This window comes from Osmia bicornis, chromosome 11, assembly GCF_907164935.1.
Source record: "Osmia bicornis bicornis chromosome 11, iOsmBic2.1, whole genome shotgun sequence".
NCBI lineage: Eukaryota > Metazoa > Arthropoda > Insecta > Hymenoptera > Megachilidae > Osmia > Osmia bicornis.
In genome coordinates, this window is record NC_060226.1 from 3,340,873 (window position 1) to 3,362,506 (window position 21,634).

The 21,634-nt window shown below is 34.2% G+C and overlaps 1 protein-coding gene across 4 annotated transcripts in view; it reads left to right on the forward strand.

The window, feature by feature from the left end:
* Positions 1-21,634, forward strand: part of LOC114879072 (tRNA dimethylallyltransferase) — a 94,434-nt gene that overhangs the window by 17,961 nt on the left and 54,839 nt on the right. The window contains exon 3 of one of the 4 annotated variants that reach the window (XM_029193586.2): positions 291-7,874. The exons of the other annotated variants lie outside the window; for them this stretch is intronic. Within the exon in view, the coding sequence (XP_029049419.1) occupies positions 291-892 (602 nt within the window). The 3' untranslated portion in view covers positions 893-7,874. Of the gene's footprint in view, positions 1-290; positions 7,875-21,634 lie in introns of those variants that run through there. 4 annotated transcript variants of the gene reach the window in all.

Consider the following 21,634-nt stretch of genomic DNA (forward strand, 5'->3'; position numbering starts at 1 on the left):
GGAAACATCAGAACTTTATCCGCATGAAAAATTGTTAAATTTTATAATTCATTTTTTCTTCAGAAAGGAGGAAAAATCCAAAATGAAGTTGAAACTCTAACAAAGACCTGATTTTTTGAGTAGAAAGTAGCCAAAAATATGAAAAAATATCGAGGAAGTCTGTACTATCGGTCCTATCTTTAGGCTGAAAGATAGGATAACCCACGGCCATAGCGGCTGCAACTGCACGATAATGAAATGTCGAACCGAACAATCGTAAAATCTCTTTTCCATGTTTTCCTTTGTTGCAGAGGAGGAAGAGATCGATGTAGTGACATTCGAGAAACCGTGCAGACCAGCAGCGTTACCGACCTACCCGAACTTCGTCGACCAGCAGCATTTCCAATTGACAGTGAACACCGCATTTAAAAAGACACCGCGACCACGAGGTAGGCCTCCGTCGAATCCGGCTAGGAAACGAACCGCGCAACCGGAACAGAAACCGGCTAAACGCGCGCGTCAAAGAACATACACGAGGAGAAGCAACCCGGTACGATGTATGACAACACCCTCGCCTCCGATGAAGATGAACACATCAGTCTCGTCGGCCTCGAGAAGTTCGTCGGAGGACGAGTTAGACACGGAGAAGCGAAGTTTGCACAACAACATGGAACGACAAAGGCGGATAGAACTGCGAAACGCTTTCGAGGAGTTACGCATTCTCGTGCCAGCGATCGAGTCGAAGGAGAAGGCACCGAAAGTCGCGATCTTGAGGCAAGCGGGTATGTACTGTGATATGCTGACCGAGCTTGACCAGAGCACCGTGGCCAAGGTGATGGACCTTAGAAAACGACAGGAGAAGCTCCGAGCAAGACTCAGTCAACTACGAAGGAGTCTCGCCATGACGCGTTGAGGGAGAGACTCGAACATTCGTATGAAATATCACCGAACGTGTTAAAATCGCGTTCGGTCGGTTTCAGAATTCAATTTTTAATCGACAGCTCCCAATAACTGTCCCACTCGATGTTTCGAGACGAGATTTTGTGGAAATGTCCGGCGGGAAGATCGCCGCGGCACGAGGGATGGCTTTAAACAGAGCGTGTTGAAGATATACAGGGAGAACGTGTAAGAACCTTGATATCCCATAGAACAGAAACGCCATGGTTACGGTTCTGTGGTGCACAGGACCGAGTAAATACTACACTTACTTAGTGTTGACAGAATTCATCGATTCGTTAAAGAACAATTATTTAGATACCGAGTTTAGTTTGGTTCGAAGAGAAAAGGGTAGAACTGGCGCGATCGGTGGAAGAAATCGAAGAGGCTGACGAAGAATTTTGAAGAAGTTTTATATACCATGTATATTTGTGATTTCATCGAATAACAAGCAATGTTAAAGATGAAGGGATTAGAGCTGGATCGCTTTTCGACGAGTTAACGAGGTATCGGTAAAAGATGCAGAACTGAGTTCAGCTAGATAAAGGAAGAAGTGTATCGACAATAGATTTCAAATTTTTTCTTTACCGGTATTTAGAGACGTACAAAGAAAGTTCGCGGTAAAATGCACTGTGAGAGGAAAAGGAAATCGTGAAAATCGGTTCGAATAAAGTCAGTTCTATTTTTATTGTTAAAATTCTTGATCAGTGTCATCTTATCGCGTAGATTATCGACGATGACCGGTTCCGTCGAGCTTGGGAATGGAAGTGTCGTATATATTTTCGAGAAAATGTATTTGCAGCCAATTGAAACGATATACAAATCGTTCGAGGGGATCAAGAACAAGAACGAAATCGATTTGTTATTTTATTACACAGCTTCCATTTTTTTTTTTATACTCGCTTTGATTGCATTCTAACAAACTTTTATTGAAACACGTTGAAATTAATTCAAGAAAAAACAAGACTAAGTTTAAGACGGTGGTTATAATAATAAACCTGAATAGTTTTATTTGATTCGAATCGTTCGATCTCAGACCTGCTTGAATATCGTTGGCAAAGTGAAACTTATGCATAGATAAGAGGAAACGGGTCTTATCATAACGTTATCTAACATTAGTATCGCCAGCTACCAACTAAAACTAGTCTTAGGATGTGTATCAAAGCTGAACCGGTTTATAAGTACATTTTTCTTTCAGAAAAGGAAAAAGGTGAAAGAAAAGAAGAGAGGAAAGGCGTGCATACAGATTTCGATCGTCAATGGGGTGGTTCTTTTTCCAAAACTTGTACCAGTAATTACCGGTAGAAAGAAAGTTGTTTCGGTTTTAGATCGAATCATTGGACTGGAAGAGTTGGCCCCGTATTCTGGTCGAACAGGTTACTGTTCTCGTTGCGGTTACAACAATATGCTTTTCCATGACGAACCAGTAAATTGAAAAAAAAAAAAAAAAAGTTTTGGAAATTGAATTCACAAATATTATGTAACTCTTGCAATTCTTACAGCACTTTATCATATTCGAAACTTCCAAAGGTTGTAGACGTTTTAAGATTCAAAAGTAGAGCTTTTATTTTTTGCTCCCTATTCGAGAAATAAGAAAATTAATTCTTTCTTTTTATTTTCGATTCATTGAATCGAGCAATTCAATGTTTGATAGCGAACATTAACAAGCTACGGTGAAGCAACAATATCCATTCTCAAATCTCTCCTTTATTGACTTCCATTGTTCTCTCCATTGAAATCTAGCGTTGTAGTTACTAGTAATTGTTTATCGATTGATTGATGATCGCTGTGCGATCTGTACGTTCTGACGTGTTACACATCTTCGATAGAATGCATCGATGCATCCGGTACTGATTATTTTCTGGAAACCTTGGTATATGTATAGTCGTGGCAACGATATAGGTGAGTATACCTGGGTTCAGAAACATAGAGCAGATGATAATCTCATTAAAATGATCAAATAACTACGCTTAACCCTTCTTTGAATAGATGGTTTTCTAAGACCATTATTTCGTTTAAGTGTAGCGCAGCTAGAAATTTCGCCATTACTGCCAAGATATCCACAATTATTTCAATTCCATACAATTTTGTAAGTCGATGTTCATTTTTGACTTCCCTATATCGTAGCCACGACTGTGCACCAAATAGCGCAGTAGTCATAAACGCATAGGTAGAAACAATTTGCATTTAGTACACAAATATACACGTCCAGAAATTTGGTCGCGAATGTTTGGATCTTCCTCCCGCTCAGTCCCTTTTTTTTTTTTAGATCGTTTCGATAGACAATTTAAAGTCAAAGTTCTTTCGTCTGTCTTCTTCCTAGTTCTTCATTCTGAGGTGCGACAAACTGAATGACATGTCATTAGAAAGCTAGTTTTCGCCCTTTAACGAGCGCCTCCGTTCCCTTCCTTTTACTTAATTCTTATTTTTTAATTTGTTTTTCTCTCTCTTTTTTTAATGGGTGCAATAAGGTAAGGTGGTATGAAAAAGCCTTCGTAACGGACCATTAATTTTGTTATTGGATGTACGTAGTTAGAAACAAAAGGAAGGCAATGGAGCGGTGAATTATCGAGTAGGAGTAGGATCGAACGATTTTTTTTTACCAGTTAAGATCGATCCGATTCCCGCGCTCGTTTTTTAGTTTTTTCTTTTTTTTTTCTCTCTCGTTAAGAAAGCTTTGAATTCATAGATTAAAGGCGTAGATCTCGTAATTTTTTCAAGGAGATAGGATTTATCCTCGGTTATCTTCCTGGTAGTTTGTTCGTTATGTACGATAACGATTGTGAGTCGACGAACGGTAACGCGGTTTTTTTTTTCTGAGAGAAAAAACCACATTTTTTTCGTAAGGTCTACAGAGGCCTGGCTACGCTTTTAGACACGTGTAAGTAATGTGTGTATATACACGTTATTTATACACACACACATATATATATTGAAAATTATATACACAAACATACGCATGAATCTGTGAGAGTATGAGGTGAGAGAAAGGGAAAGTATGAAAAGATAATAACGCTACTAATTACTGACCTTTAGCATTATTACTACTATTATGATTACGATTACACTTATTATTATTGATTATTATTAATATTTCTCATTATCACCATTATTATATGTATTTTTATTGTTACAAATTTCTTAGCATTTCATTGCTACGATATAACGGATTCTTAGTAAACTTTAACACGACGGAACTGATCGTTCGCGTATGGACGAACGATTACGAACGCGATTATATATTCATATATAAACGGTTTAAAAGATCGATAAAAGATAGGGATTATATTATATTATATTATGATAAAAACAAAAATATATATATATATATATATATAAATATGTCTATGTATATTTGTAATACGATAGAGAAGAGACAGACGCGCATGTGAAAAACGTCGTCGTCGCAGCCGATCGTAGAAAGAAAGAAAGAAAGAAAATGAAAAATCTGATTTGTCGAAGACGCGAAAGGAGATGTTGCGGGTGCCCTCGCGAAAGGAAATAAAAGGCAAAATAATGTGTTCATTACATTTGTAGGTAACAGTATTCGTTTATATACACACTTTTTACGGGCTATTGAAAGAAACAGAAAAATAAAAAAAAGTAAAAAGAATAGAAATTAGAAGGTACGACCTTCTGGGTGACAAGCTATTTAATACACAGACACACGCGTTAAATATATATATATATACATATATTATAAATACACATACACACGAACTATAGAGATATGTAAATCGCATTAAGGTACACTCGCATATGTATGACGCATGAGAGCTGAACGTATATCGAGAGGGGTGATAGAGAAAAGAATGCATGCTCGACGGTGCTAGACGAAAATTAAAGAGGGATTGGAAAGTTGCACAGGGGAGAAAAGAGTAGATTGTGCAGCACGAGATGCAAAGGAGCAAAGAGATTGGACTGGGAATCGGTTACGGGATCGAAAGCAGCAATGCACGTGCATCCAGAAATAATGTCTCGATGTATTTGTCGTTCCTTGCCGTCGTATAATACACATATGTATGCGTTATATACAGGGTGTCCCATAAACTTAAACTATTTCAAAGTAAATAAAAAAAGTTATATACCACTTGTCAATCTGCTGCTTCGATTTCGAGATACACGCGATTAAAAATTGAGGGTATAGTTAGCCGCAGAAATATAGCAAATATTTAATATTTGGAATATTTTGAATGATTTTTTTCTATTTATTTTGACCGGGAATTTCTGCAGTCTTCAAGCTCTGTATAATCTTTTTTTAGGACACCCTGTATATTACACACGTGCACCACACATATACACGCAGAAAATGGACAAATTGCATACAATATACGCGCTTGTACGGATACAAATTAATTAAAGACTAAATCGACGACACGACGAAACCTGAATCGCAACACAAGTGCTTCAAATTTATATAAGTACATACGTATAATCGCAGTAGTAATGCAGTTCGGAACACGGGTGGAATACATTTTCGGGTAGTAGAAGGAGGAAGGGGGTGGATTCAAAGCGGGAACGTTGAGAAGTTCGTTCGAAGGGTAGTCGAGAAGGGCCTTGACAGAAAGTTTCTTCTTTAATTCGTCCTTAATTGGTCGAATCACGATGTAATATCTTTTGATCGTACACAGAGAGAGAGAGAAGGGTCCTTATCGTACCTTTTCAAACGCGAACCTTCGAAACAAGTATCCGCGATAAGAATGTCGAAGTTAACGTCCGTTTTATCGAAATTATTCAAAGACCGCGAAACAACCTGGAATCCATTTAAAAAACGTAAAAATTTCGAAACAGCTCAGCCTGTATGCGCTTTAAATTATAAATAGACATATAGAAGGTTTATTAATTATTAAAAAAAAAAAAGTATCATTAAGCGAAATATTCGAATACCAAATGATGCACAAATACCTTGAAAAAGAATGAACCAGAAAAGGAATGTTTCGACGTTCTTACATCCGCGATTTTCTAGACGTAGTTCTTGTTATATTTTTGACAGATTTTTTATACATTTAACCCTTGCAATTGATAGAGGATATTGAAAAAGAGTGCGATTCTAGGAGCTATTGTTACTCACAGGAGAAAGCAAAACGAGTGCGCGTATGTTTAACGAATCCATATAATATTTAACAAAAAAAAAAAAAAAAAGAAACGAAACACTGAAATGAAACGAAAAGACTAAAGGTAAAAAAAAGAGAGAAATGTTTTTTATAAGACGAAGAAACTCGCATTTTCGACGCATCAGGTTTACTTAAGAAAATAAAAACCAACATGTACTGTTCACATACTCAGGAAACTAAGTGGCGCCTTAATTTTTAACTTTAAATTCGGTCTCGGTGTATACCTTCTCGCGTACGATATCTGTATTTTATTCTGTACATAAGAAAAACAATGATAAAAAGAGAGATAGAGTAAATATAAACGTTTCTCTTCCTCTTCGCGATAACATTCTATCGCAGGGACTCGCGTTGTACATTAATTTTTCTTTTTTTTTTTAATTTCGTTCCAACGCGCGAGTCGCTGCCGATCGATTGAGAAAATAAATGAAAAATTAAAAAAAAAAAATATATCGACCACGTTTCAAAGTTCTTCCGTGTTTTTAATGACGAAAGAAAAAAACTCGACGATATATATATATTAATATATAATAATACATACCTCGCAATAGATTTCGCCTTCTTGAAATGGTAGTCTTCTGTTTACGCTAAATAATAATAACATAGTAAACCTCGTTTAACCGTTCTTTCTATTATGTTTTTTTTTCCTTTTCTTTTTGTTCACTCGCTCGTGTGTCCGACCTGTGAGTTCTCTGTATCGTGCCAAATCAAGAGAGAAGGAAAGATAGGTCGAGAGAAAGAGTGAGGAACCATAGTTACGGATTTATCCGAGCGTTATTTAGTCGAATTTAGTCTATGATAGTAGAATTTCAATTTATGATAGTAGAAATTCTATGATAGTAGTTTTCGAATAGAAATTCGTTTTTCTTTTATTTATCTTTATTAGTTCAAAAAGGACACCCTCTATGGGGGATGATTCTTTTTGAATAAGCATTTGTTTTCTTCTTCTCTTTTCCTTACTCTTTTATTCTTTATTTTTCTCACTGTTTTTTTCTTTTTTCTTTTTATTTTTCCTTTCGATTGACTGGAATGTGTTTAGGCCTTCTCTCGACAAAGACATTTCTTCGAAAATTGCTCAGAGAATAACCTTGATTGACGGATCGCAGGAACGTATCCTCTTTTCTTATTCCTTTTTTGTTGTTGTTTCTGATTGTTTTTGCTAGATAATTTTCACCTGGTACGTCCACGCAACGCTATTTTATCCTAGGAATTCTCGTCTGGAACGATAGCCTGCAAGGTACGCGTTAATTTGAGGCTTTCGGAACGGGGAATCAATTTTCCCTCGTTCCCCCCTTTTTTCTTATATATATATGTATATGTAAGTAGTATATTAAAAAGAATATATATTATATGCAATTTTTGTGATTTTGCATAAAGGATATTTGCGCGTGCACGCGTGCGGTCGGGATTTATCGTTGCGAAGCATTGGGGGCGAATTTTTATGCGAATTTTCGACAGCGTGCGAGGACAACTAGGGGTAGCTTTAACTCTTAAGCATAATATTAAATGTTTCTCGTCAGACTCCTACATATCGTTTTTGGTTTTTTAACGAACCTGTTTTTAGAAACAGAAAATAAAGAAAACGGGCTGTAAGCGAGAAGAGAAATGTATGAAAATGATGAAAAGGGGGGGGGGTGAGATGTGACGAAGTTACGTTTTTACTGGTTGTTAAATATTTTAAGAGAGACAAATTTTGTTGTACACCAAAAGCGTTAGAGGAGAAAAATTCTACACGTTCCTACGATCCATCAACGGTTCTGAAGAGTGTAAACGTACCTGCTAGCGACATAGACATTAAATATAATAATCATAGTTACTGTGTAAAGAACATAGAGGCGGTTTAAAGAAGATAACGCGTTTGTAAACGATGTACGTCGACGTAGCTTTAGCTTAGAAAAGGACACGGCAATTATAATATTATGATACTGTTATTATTATACATAAATCGACTCAAAGTGGCGCGTGAGATTCGTCTCGACAATTGTTTTTAATAAGAATGAAAAGAAAAAAAAAAGAATGTTTTTTGTTTATTCCCCTTGGACAACATTTTTTCCATCATAGAAAATAATTTTTCTTTAAGTTTTATCGATTCGTAACATAGGTGTACAAAATTCGAATCTCACGTCCACGGTATATATTTTTTTCTCCTTCTTTTCTCGTAAAAATTTTTAACACATACACACGTGCAGTACGTGTCCAGAGAACATGTTCCCTCCTCCGTCATTGATTGATCATAGACGAACCTTTTCTTTGCAAGTTCTCCCCTCATTTTTTTCGTTTCTATTCTTAATTATTATCACTTTCGACTCGCCACACGATTGATCCGTTCGCTGATTTGCAATGCACGCATAAACAATGCCACGAGGACGACTACCAATGTGCAAGAAGTGTGTATACGCGTGAAAACGAAAGAAAGATAAATAAGCGAAACGCTGGAGGAGTGAAAGAGAATAGCGAGTAAGAACGTGAGAAAGTGAGATGTGAAAGCGAGACTGAACGGTGTTTATTAGAGCTCGATAGTGTTTTATATATGTGTATAAAATAAATATAGTTTGATATAAGAAACTGTGTACAGTTGTGTACTAAACCTTGACGTTAAGAACAACGAAAGAAAGAAGAAGAAGAAAAGGAAATGAACGGACGACCGAGTCGATCCATGTTCTTGCAGGGGGTGGTTAGAGGGAGGGGAGAGAAGGATTCTTAAACTTAACGTTAAGCTTTTTATTCAGAGCAAAATAATATTTTTTATTTATCCGTTTATTTTTATACGGCGTTGCTACTGGAACCATTTATACATTGAAATTCGTGGGGGTTAAACGAGTTGGCGAGAAGATGGTGGTGGACAAAAAGAGTTTGTGAAATAGAGTGAAAGAGGGTGGGAGAGAGTGAATTAACGAGTGAAAGAAAGAGAGAAAGTTAAGATTCGAGACGATTTAAGTCCCGAGTGGTATAACCAGAGCTACACAACGAAACGATTCTTGACGACACAAGAAAAGAAAAATTCGTTCAGAATCCGAAGAGAATTAACAATAAGAGAAATAAAATAGAGAACCCCGATACACATAGAGTTTTCAACTGCGATATTCATGTTAAATATATGTAAATATATATTATATAAAAAATAGATCAATCGAATCTACTATTTTTGCAAGAAAAGCAGATACCCGAAAAAATGAAGAAAAAAAAGAAAATGAAAAAAAAAATTGAATAACGTTCGTCGAGACGCGACAAGAAAGACGAATCCTAATTTTCATTTTTAATTGCAATTTCCGGTGTTAGTTTTTGCTATCTTCGAACGAAAATGGGTTTCTTCGTGATAATTAAGTTTCGTTTTTGTTCGTCGCGTTGAAACGAACGAGCACCACAGAGACTTAGCCGCTTTAATTCGGGGGTGGCGTCGTTGGAATTTCGTCTGAATTCTCGCGACGTTTTACGACACAATACATATATTTATACAACAATTACGAGAGACCCTATATTTCGATCACGCTTCTCTAGGTAACTCACCGAAGAAAAAAAAAGAGAGAAACTAATTTACATATAATTCGACTCCGTAGCAGAGTGATAAGAAATTTCTTTAGTTAGAGAGAAGGTAATCGTAAGGTTAACTGTTATACCTATTACTCTATTATTGGTAATCAGGCAATATTGTTAATATTTATCTAACATTAACGATCGTATTACTCGCGTAACTGTATCTCTACGATAATAATATTTAATATATAATATTATATAATATATTATATTATAAACTTATATAATACATATTACACGCATATAGAACAGCATATACTGTATAACCATTACATAATAATATAATATATTATCGATAATATTAATATTAATTATTAGCGATTAATATTCGGTAAGGTATTTCGTAACGATGCTCTTAGAGTTTCGTTCCTTTTCTTTTTTTTAACGGGGAATATTTGTTGATTGATGATTTGTGATCGGCCGATATCGCGGATAATAGACGAAGTTTGCGAACCCACCTCCTTAAAAGGAAAAAAATAAAAAGAGTTCACTTGTACCTATACCTCGAATGATTGTTCAGTAACTAAGCGGAAGGAAACGTTTACGATTTAACGATTTTACCGAGAACGATCGTGATTGCTATTTCTCGACAATTTCCTCCCGTTGTTCCGGTTATATACATATATTTCTTCCTACGTTGGTGCGGCTAGGACCGGAAGTTGTCGAAGAATCGCTGAAACCTAAGAAACACCCTCTCCGTACAGAAGCGTCAAATTGAATCGCATACGTATGTTAAGGTGAAAAGAATAAAAAATGGAACTGTAATGGATCGTATCACGGTGAATTAAAAGTATATTTACAAGATTTGTAAGGATCTGTATACCGTACAGACATGATACACGTGTCTGGGTACGATACACTACATTATAAATAGATAATAAATGAAGAAGTAATATTTATTCCAGAAGTTAAATAGTAATATTAGGAATAATATTTATATCTCTACATTTACTATTTACATATTACCTAACGATGTGACCATCACCTTTCCGTAGGATGGGGTCGAGTGGATTTTATGTACAGTAAGAAAATAAAAGAATGCAAACGGAGATAGATAAGGAAATGAAAAATGCTTGTTTATAATAAATTTGCGGTAACAGAATGTAGCGATTGAAAGAGAGATTGAAAGTAAAGAAGCTAGGTTTTGTACTTAAATTTATAAACAAAATCGTTCGTACACCTAACACGCTTCCTTCGAACATGTTTCGTTCTTTTCTTTTCATTATTTTTCGACAACGAACGGTATACGATAATTGAAAAATATAAATGAAATTGTTCCTATCGTGATGAATTATAAATTGGTTTCAGCGTGTTGGTGATCGACGATCGTTTTTGATGGAACCGCAGAATCGTATTCGATAGTTAGGCGTTAAATAAATAATTTTTTATAATGGCAATGTAAAAATTTGAGTGATGTGCGTACCACGAATTTTTTGATTGTTCCATTAATGATCAATAGCGAAGTATCAGACAAAACGAAAAAGTCTTTGATGTTCTTTTCTTTTTTCAGGAAAAAGGGTCAGACAGTTCCTTGACGTTTATATTTCGAATTATCTTATTATACGAATAAAGCTATTATCATTTACCTAAAATGTTACATTTTATTGTACCTGTGCAATCTATCTCTCATTTTGCAATCTTTCATTCTAATCAAATATAGATCATGATTTTGATTTTCTATGAATTTTCCATAATTTTCATTTGCTTTTGAAACCTATTCTCTAATTATGGTATATAATTAACATAAGTTAGCGAAGGTGGGTCTCCTTTGTTCCCCCTTAGAATGAAGGTGATAGATTGCTATGGAAGTTCAAATGTCTTAAATCAAATTAATTTAAAACGAAACAATTCACCGTATATTTTCTGTATTATCAAATTTTTTCTATCATACTTAACAATAATGATGTATTTTCAAAAGTTAAATACTGTGATATACGAGGAGGGAAACTGATTACCCCTCGGTTAAAAATAACACTTGTTCTTCGTATCTTGTTGACTTTTTTTAAGACAGTTTAATTCCGATTCTTTGGCACAAGGCAAAGACAAGAATGTCGTTATCATACGAAACGACAAGTAGATAAAGGGATACTTTCCACTGTTACGTAAAATCGAGTAAAGAGCAGCCTGTTCTGATTACGAGATAAAGTGAAATGCCGGTGGAAGGGTGGTTGAAGGAAAAGAATGAAAAAAGGAAAAAATAATGAAAAAATGTAATTCCAGTCATTCGCTTCATTTCACTCGCACCCATGAATCGCGTGATGGCGATCAACGGTACGATCGAAGAACGGCACCGGTTTTACGAGCCTTTATTTCGCTCGTTGAATTAATTCGACATCATAAAGAGTAAGATAATGGCCGACTGGGATGCATCCGAAACTGCGGCTCGAGAACACGGTAAGCCGAAGCGGAAACTTAATGACAAAGTCACCCCATGCTTGTGGCGTTACATATACGAAACGGACGAAATCTAACGATCCTACCAATTGGTTATCGTCTACATTATCATTTTATTCATATTTTTTATTCCTTTCAACATCCTCTTTTTATTAGGTTGTCAGATAATTTCTGTCGATGTGTAATAAATTATCATTACATTTGTTATTACTCTATGCTGTTAATTTGATCGCATAGTATCTTTATTCATTATTTTCTGAGACTTTAGAGTTTTAACGCTTTAAGATCTCTGTCATCCATATAGCGGTAAATTTTAACAGAACCTCCATTTTTGAAAGGTCATTTTTGTCTGGCAAGAGAGATGCAAGAATAAATGGGCTTTGATGATATAAACAAATTGGGTTATGTGAAAAATTTCGACAGGGGGCTCTTCGTTAATTGAAGAAAATTAACGTGGCCACCCGCATCACCATCTGCCCTTCGTTGTTGACATAATTTTCAGCCTTTTTGAGGCCGGTTAGTCACCGGTGATGAGAAATGGATTGCATACGATAATTTAGCTAGAAAAAATCTGACTCGTTCCAGAAGCTAGTATCCATCAACCATTTTTTGCAGTGGCAAAGTTCTTCTGCCAAAGAAATAAAAATTGTTTTATATTCAAAATTGCACAAACTATTCATTAAATGGAGATAATAGTGGTATGCAAATTAAGCAGAAGCTTAATACCTTGGTCTTAATTCAATACATTCAATTATTCTTTTTTGTTTTCTTCTTCCACCCCTATTATTCGTTCCTCTTCCGTTTCTTCGTTTGCATCCTTTATTTCATTGCCCTCTGCATTCATTTAGCTTTTTTACCTTCGCCGTTCGCGCTTCCTGTGGAAAGTTTCCGTGCAGTTGCGTCAATAGAGTATTTCGACCGGGCCAGCCGCGATTAGGTGGCTAAATGTGAGAATTATGGAAAGCAGAGGCAACGTGCACGCATCCACGCGGCTAATAAAGCGAATGATATATAACGGCTTCCCGAAATACACAAAGTTTAATCGAGGATTCCACGAAAGACGACTGAACGCGAGATCGTCGGAAAACTTTTATCGGGTGTAAAATTGATGGTAAATCAAATGGTCTGTCTCGACGATGGTTTTAACGAAACTTTAATGCTGATCCTTGAAATTCGAGATCTAAGATACTGTAAAATTAAGATTTTTCTTTATACAATCCTCGTTTATTTGCTATTTCAATATAATAATAAACAACTGAATAACAGTGATTTACCTATAGGCTTGTATCTTTCTTACTTAAAGGGGTGAATCACCCTAAGGCATCTAAACCTTTGAAATTTATTTTTCATGGCTAATTAGTTAATGAAAAATCTAGATTTCTTTAGAATATGTATTAGAATAATCTTTTATAAGAATAGAAAAAGGAGTGAGTACGTTCTTTCCTCTATACATTAATTTTACTATCAATATGTACTAATTTGTTCTGTCTTAAAATCTCTGAAAATCAATAGTTTGGAATCGTGGATGTATAGAAACCAATCCACGAATTCAGCTATCAGTCAGCTGTTCAAACTCAAATACATTTTATTGTTAGCTTCTTTATTCCAAAATTAATTTTATATTGTAACAATGTAAGTCCTTGAATATTATCTGTTTTCAACCAAAAATAAGTAGACAATTTTTTGCATAGGTTTAATTAACATCACTAAATTTTAAAACATGATTAATTAAAAATTGTTATTCTGGAAAATTAATAGGATCCAATGTCATAGTTGAACAAGACTTATGTAATTTAATTTTGCAATTTACATTACAAGATAAATATGCAAACTTCACTTATGAATGAAATCATTTAAAATGATACTAAAGTTCAACGTCTACGTAATGAAATGTCAAAGTATAAAGTACTTCTAATTTTTAAGGACTTGGTAGATGTTTGTATTGTTAAAAGACATATAATTACACAAGCGCATCTTGTTAGTTATTGACAACTGCATCTCATAGCCGTTTATATGTTATGCGTAGTCAGCTAAATTTGTAGCACTGCGGAATATCATAGTTATGTATTCGTAACAGTGTTGACTAGACTCTTTGCGTTTTAAATTGCAGATAGATTATTTATAAAATGAACTTTTTTATATCTCGGATGGCGCCATGTGTATGTAACAAATTATGATTTTTTTGGTAATTACCACGTTTATAATCAGTTAGGAATAATTTGCAATGATAATTAGGTGCCTGTGATAAGTAAATAATTAATTCAAAAGAACTTTTCTATATTATTAGAAGAAGAACAAAATAAAAATTTACAAATGAGTATTTTATAGTTAATAATGTTTGTAAATTTGTTGTGAACCAAACAGACCAGAATCATTATTATCGTTGATAATATTATTTTTATCATATATAATAATATCACAGTATTTAATTTTATGGAATTAAGACCATGATTAAAATGAAAAAAGATTTTTCTAACTAAAAAGTATATATATTTAATTTATATAAAGAGAGTCGGATGCAAATGTAGATTTTAAAGAACGGTCATTTAAAATTAACCGCCTTTGGCTCGTAGAGCTTGATCAGCGGAACGCGGAACAGAAGCGAACCGTAGCTGCGCATGTCCAGTTCCGAGTAAGGATGAGTGATTATGGAAGTGTTAGTATGTCGCGTGTGCCAGTTTTAGCAATTTTGGGCTCTACAGGATGCGGAAAATCACGTTTAAGCATCGAATTGGCTCGGAAATTTTCCGGGGAAATTATTTCCGCCGATAGCATGCAAGTAAGTGGAAAAATGTCAATAGATTATGTTGGAATCTCCGTCGTTACTATTGTAGGTTAAGTGCACGTTTGAACGTTGTTTATTTCCGCTAGTATTTCCAATCTCTTCATTATATCTTAAATCTGATACTCTTGATTACTTATTATTACCAATTAATTTATTAAGTATATAGAATGAAATATGCCGTGTGTGAATAGTTAATTAATTCTTCTGTAGGTAATCAAGTAATCAGAACAGTTAACATTTTTATCGAGGTCGTGGTTAATTCTACTTCTATGTTATTTAAAAAATAATAAGAATTTGCGTAGATAGTTTAATTACGTAATTTATATTACGAATGAATTATTCTATAAATATTAATGATTTTCTATTATTCATATGTACTTTGAAAAATGCGTATTGCGATTCAAGAGTGTGTCGTAAATAATAGAATGTAAGTGACCTTGTCTGGTCTATAGATACGAGAATTTAAATATAGAATTTTAGTAGAATCCTATATATTCCTACTAAACCGAGTTAATACACTGTTAGCAAAATTTATTGCAAAACTATTATTATCGGAGCTATTGCCGAGCGACGTCCAAGTTGTGTGAATTGTAGCACAAAGTACTGAAATCTTAGCTCTTTATTTATCTGAATCTAAATTTCTATCATTTGAACAAGAAATTGGTAGGTGGGAGTATTGTTCTTGATATAATAAACTTTTGCTCCAATTCAATTCTCTAATAAGTGTGCATTTATTAACATAGCATTGCATACCTATTACAGCTGCAAATAATAAAATTTATTAATGCACATTAAATTAATAACAATTATAAACTGTTGTCATTTAACATATTTTGAAATTTTTATTTGACAATTAACACAGTATTCTTGTGATACAATTCTTACAATCATAAATATGTTAAATACAAAATTTTATTTTATTTTTTGCATTTCAAGGACCTTCTTTTCATTGGGTTTCAATTATTATTAATGATACGTGATTTATATGTAAAATTCATATAGAAAGAAAAATATGCGCCAATACCTCTAAAGAAATTAAGAAATATTAATAAAATATTTATATAGGCATTTTCATTAAATCTTTAGCTTTGAATTGATATGCCATAAAATGCTATTTTTTGTAATTTTTCTCTCATCAAATGGTGTCAGATTTTCTGCTATTTCATATGCAACCATCTAATACATAATTTAATAATTTAATACATAATGCGATAAGATTTTCACAGTCTATTTGTCGGTTATGAACGAAAATCGTTGAACCGAAACGCTAGAAGAGATTACAGTTTCAAGTGAGAACATTGTAGTAGATTAACTTATATTTTTCCTGTGGCTCGTTTCCTATTATTATCTTTCCGCGTTGTTTCAATCCACCAACCAACTACAAAGGTCATGTTTCTTGCGAGCCATAGATTTTGTGGTCGCATTTGGAGAGTCCCCGAGTTAATCGCTTTAATTGTCTTACCCTTTCACATACGTAAAGTAATCGTGAGGGACGTTTAATTATACGTCAGTGACATAAGAGTAGCCGAAATTTCCTCGAAAATGACGTGCTAGTAATTATCTTCCCACCGCTTTACCCACTTATCTTGAAACGTGTCAACTTTGTGTTACCTCTTCCATTTATGAATCCTTAAATAGAAGAGCAAAATTAAATGTAATTTTATCAGTTTAATGAACCCTTGGTTCTTTTTTACAACTACAGGTCTAATAATAAATTAAAAATAATTGAACACTCAATTTTGTGTAATAGGTATTTATTGCAGTATATCAAATTTGTCAAAATAAAGTAATAGTAGAAGTAGAAAAGAAGCAATTAGTTGAAACCTATGCAATTGTTGAAAGTAGGTACTATTTTTTAATAATGCAATAAAAGGGAATAAAGGGTCATTCTAATTTTTTAAATGACCTTTTAAAGAAGATGTATATCAGTTCTAGCGAATTCCTTAAACGATTCTCGAGAAGCCCCTTTGTACCAAGAATTTATCTCACAATGATAAATTAAGTTACGTAAAGTGTTTCGTTAATTGACACGCTACTTTACATGGATCTTCCGCATTAATGGACAGCCGGCCTTCATCTTCTACTATATTGATATATTAGAATGAGGTTTATTATCTCGTAGCAGCATAAAAGCAAACTGTATAAATGCAAAGTCGTACAGCTCGCATGATACCCACAATAAACTAAGTGGATCGAATTAAACTCTATCTTCTTGGAGTGTGTATTAGCTGGAGGATCGTGGGATTTCCGGTTCTTATTAGGCCCTTGAATTAGTCCTAACCCTTTGTGAAGGCGACAGGTTTATTTCTTACTAAACAAAGGGATTCACATCAATACTTCATATTAAAATTTATGAACCCTACAATGAAAATGTTTGACATTAATTCATTTGTCATATTTACCGGTGTTTTAATTATTGAATTTTATTGTCATTATATAATCATCTTAACATTATACATTTTGGGGGCAATGTAGGCTTTTTTTAGTTAAGAATAACTGTAAGGTAACTTGGGTTTGGAAGAACCTAGGAGGATTCTAGGTAAAGTCAGAAAGATTCTAGGAAAATTCTAGGACGGACTAGGGAGAGCCTTAGAAAGGCCTAGAGGGAATCAGGGATAGCCTTAGAAAATTCAAAGTCGAACCAAGGAAAGCATTAGAAAAGTTTAGGGAAAAGCAAGGAAAGCCTTAGAAAATCCTAGGGAAAATAGGGATAGCCTTAGAAAAGCTTAGGGAGAATCAAGGAGAGCCTTAGAAAACTTTAGGATGGACCAGGGAGAGAGCCTTAGAAAAAGAAATTGAAATTGCCTATCACATTCCCTTTTCGAGTATTACAGTGAGTAGTGGGGTCCTCTTTCCCCTGCATTGCCATTTTCCGTAGAGAAACCTATCGTGCTCGGTACTATAAATAATTCTAGACTCTGCGAGACAGCAAATAAAGAGCTTCTGGTGTGGTGCTCTCAGAGACAGAATCGATGACACGTTAGAGTCGAGGCAGAAGTCGATGAACTGGATGTATGGGCTGCTACGTCCTGGCTGGTATGTCTCGAACACTTGGCCCACTGAATCTTAATGTCCTCGTTAGACTGGGCTGGAGTTCAAACAAGCGTTTGTTCTTCAGTATACGCGGAACATGGCCACTGGTCACGACACGCGAATTATCAGTTTTGCATTTTCAAAAATTAATTATTTATTTACAAAAAATTACCTTTTCATATATAACAAAATCTAGCAAGTAAACTTATGTGTCTTTTGATTTAACTTTTCTGGAAGTGATTGTAAGTCTCTCTTTTCATGAAACAATCACTGTCCACTCTAACTATAATTGTGAAGAATTTATTTTTGCAAATAACACTTGTTTAAAATTATATTCCAAAAATGTTATCAGATATCTTGCGAAAGTGACTATATAACAGAAATAAAATTAAAATTTGTGTGCTTTTGAATTATTCAGATTTTAATTTTCACTCTTTTATATTGTCTACAATAATTACACGTGATGTTACGTCTTAGTTAGTATATTCAAGAAAGTCGGTTAGTTCTCGTTAGATACGATCTATGCTCCAAAAACGTAAATCGTTGGATGGTTAAAGAATTTCGAACTGGTTTCTTTTTTTCTTTTTTAAACGCGTTGCCACAGATTTTGTTGATAGTTTATTACGGCGATGACCCGTGGAAGGCAACGGACCCGAGTCTTTGAATTCAAAATAGTTTTCGTTGTTTCAAGCAGAGAAACAATTGCGTGCCGCGCATAAAAACCTCTGTTGTTGCTCGTGAGAATGGCGCCTCGTATTATAGGAATCAGAATTTCGTGTGTATTATAAAATGAACTCAATTTTCTAATTTTAGTTAAAGGACTACAGGTTTAGATTGTTTAATAATTTTTTCAATTATCATACACATACCTAAGAATAGAATGACTGATTTTAATGGAATTATGTAATAAAAGAATTTTCCTAATTATTTTATGCGAATTAATAATTAATTTATAATTTTAAGAATTTTATTACTAAAAATAAAAGCTTATAATTTCTAAGTCATAATGGGTGATAATAATTGATAGTGCCATTTAGCTCTCCGTTCAAATTTTTTATTTTCTTCGCTTTATTTCTTTTTTAGTAATTTTTGGATTATCTAAAACAGTAGTTACATTTAACACTTTCGAAATTCGAAAGCGTATCCAGTTTCTTTCAAATCATGAAAAACTATCAGCATTTACCTGCTGATCCCCAATATTTCTTATGCACAGGTAGAAAAAGGTCCGATCGGGTACTGTTTCGAAAATTCATTCCAATGGAAAACTGTGGAATTTGTTACCTGAGACACCGGTAACATTGTTAATTGTTATTGACTTCAAACCTCTTCCAGGAATAATTTCCTCGGGTGGTCTTTTGCCTTTTTAGGCCGAAAATTGCAGCAAAAAATTGCACTGCAATTCAGAGAATATCTCCTGCATATTTACAAAGTTTTGTTAATTTAAAAAAATTTGTAACTTTGGGATCTTTTCCGTCGAGAGAAAACGCTACGTAAAAAGGTAAATAATTTCTGTAATTTAAAATAAAACCCTGTAATCCGTCATTTTGACGGGTTTGATTGTTCTGGTGTTAAGAAAGACTTAGTCGTATGTAGAAACAGTAATCGTGACTTGTCTGTCATGAACCATATGAAAATTGCAGTAAAAATTGTTACAGTTGGTCACGTACATACAAGGCACTTGACAAACCGGTTTTAAATCCACCAGACAAAATTTACGAGGCTCCTTTGTCGACGTAGCCCTTGAAGAGATTCCCGAGCAACGTTTTATTAGATTGTGGCGCTACGCTCTCTGTTATCGGGTCATTTCGAAAGTGTTTGCGTATTTTGTTGAATCTGTTCATTCCTGTTTCTGATATTTACATTCGAGCCAAGTGAACGATGATCTTAATCTTGGACAGTAAACATTAATGAACTGATTTTCTTGGAATCCTCACGAAACGATCACTGCGTGCTATGGCTAACTATAATCCTTCAAGGCAAACCGTTTGTAATTCAAGATAGCAGACAAGCATTGGCAATTTTCATATGACGATTAGAAACAAACATTGCAAATAAAGTTATTGAAATATTTAATTTGATAATTAATGTGAAGGAGTTAAAGAAGTAGATATATTACATTTTTTAGAGAGAGTGATCAGTTAAGGGTAGACATTCTTCGGGGAGGTGGTAGTTGGGATAATTCTGAACAACTTTTTCCTTCACCAAAATGCTCGTTAAAGTTTAATTTTTGAATTATTATCGAAATAGTCGAAGCGAGCAGAGTGCGCAGGCTCAACCGCGTGAGTGTCGGCTACGAGCCGAGACGGTGCAGTAGTTTGTTCGCGACCATGATCGAGCGTAGTTCGTAGCCAACACTTTCGCGGCTGAGCGTACTCGCTATGCGTGCTCCGATTGGTCAGTGTTTTTCATTAATAATTCAAAAAGTAAGCTTTAACGAGCATTTTGGTGAAGGAAAAAGTTGGTCATAATCACCCCAGCTACCACCCCTCAGTGGATGCTCACCCGTAACCAAACACGCTGTATTACATATTTTAACTATTTATTAAAGTACCACAGGGCACATATTATATTAAGATTTCAATTTTGAATTATAATTACCGCAATGAAATTGTTAGGTTAGCATTAGTTCTTTCAGTTACCGTGTGTGATACGTAGTTATGTATACTAGAATTGTCCTCAGTTTATATTAATAGCTCTGCACTAATTTTAACACGTAACGTAACGTTTTCTATATTTTGAAGCCTGTAACGGTGATGTCTATGTTTAGTATTACCGTAGCTTATATCAGAACGTGGTTACCACTTTTTGTCAATCGACCTCCTACAAAGTACTTTACCAAAAATACAAAGCCTCGGAAACTTGTATAGCCTTCAAGATTTTGCTATAAAAAGATTAGTTATAGTGTAACAGGATTTTAAATATGTATTATTATAATTTTTAAGAATTATGGTAGAATTATTATATTTCCTGTGTCTTTATACGAGTTATTCAATGAATTGATTTCCAAAAATAATAACTTTGACTCAATTTCAGTTTTTTTTTATTTTTTATTATTAAACGGTAAAGAAAATTTATCAGAAAATTAATTTAGCGTTCTAGATAATGTAAAACTACATATTTATAGAAAACAGTTTAGTAGTTCTGCAGTAATAATGATAGCAAGAACAGGAATGCAATATAAAATTAAGGTTCTTATAAAATTTTTAAATCGCACACTTTTTAAGGTTCTTAGGTGAAATGGAAATTTTATGCTCATACAGAAATATCTTAAGACCCGAAACTGAATATATAACTTAATTTTATTTCAGTTTCATCACCAAGATTGCGTAAGCTTGATTCCACATTTTGACTGTCTATTTACAATGTAAGTCGTAGACTTTTTGTTGTGTCTGCATATCTTAATTTCAGTGTAAAAGTGTCGTTCTGTTTGTACAGCTGATTCAATGAATTTTATAATTTCTTCTTTTCGCCGGACTGTCTGATCCCTGAGATATATACCTATAGATCTTTTTCACTCCTTTCTATACACAGGAAAGTTTATTTTTCTTAAATCTATGGCCAGATTACAAACTATTACGATTTATCTCTGGCGGTCGTAAGTCATTGTGTTTAACTAATACTTCAGATGTGAATGCCTGAAAATAACACTGTAAATTTATTGCCATCTTTATCTTGTTAACGATTTATTAATAAAAATTCTTAATTTAAAGAGGAAATCTCAATTGAAGGTCGAAACAAATCAATTTTTTTGTTGTTGTAACATTTAGTATCTCAGAAATTAAAAATTTTGCTTAAAATTAACATAAAGCAACTAAATTGAAATTAATATAAAATACAAACTTGTTGTCTCAAATGATAAATT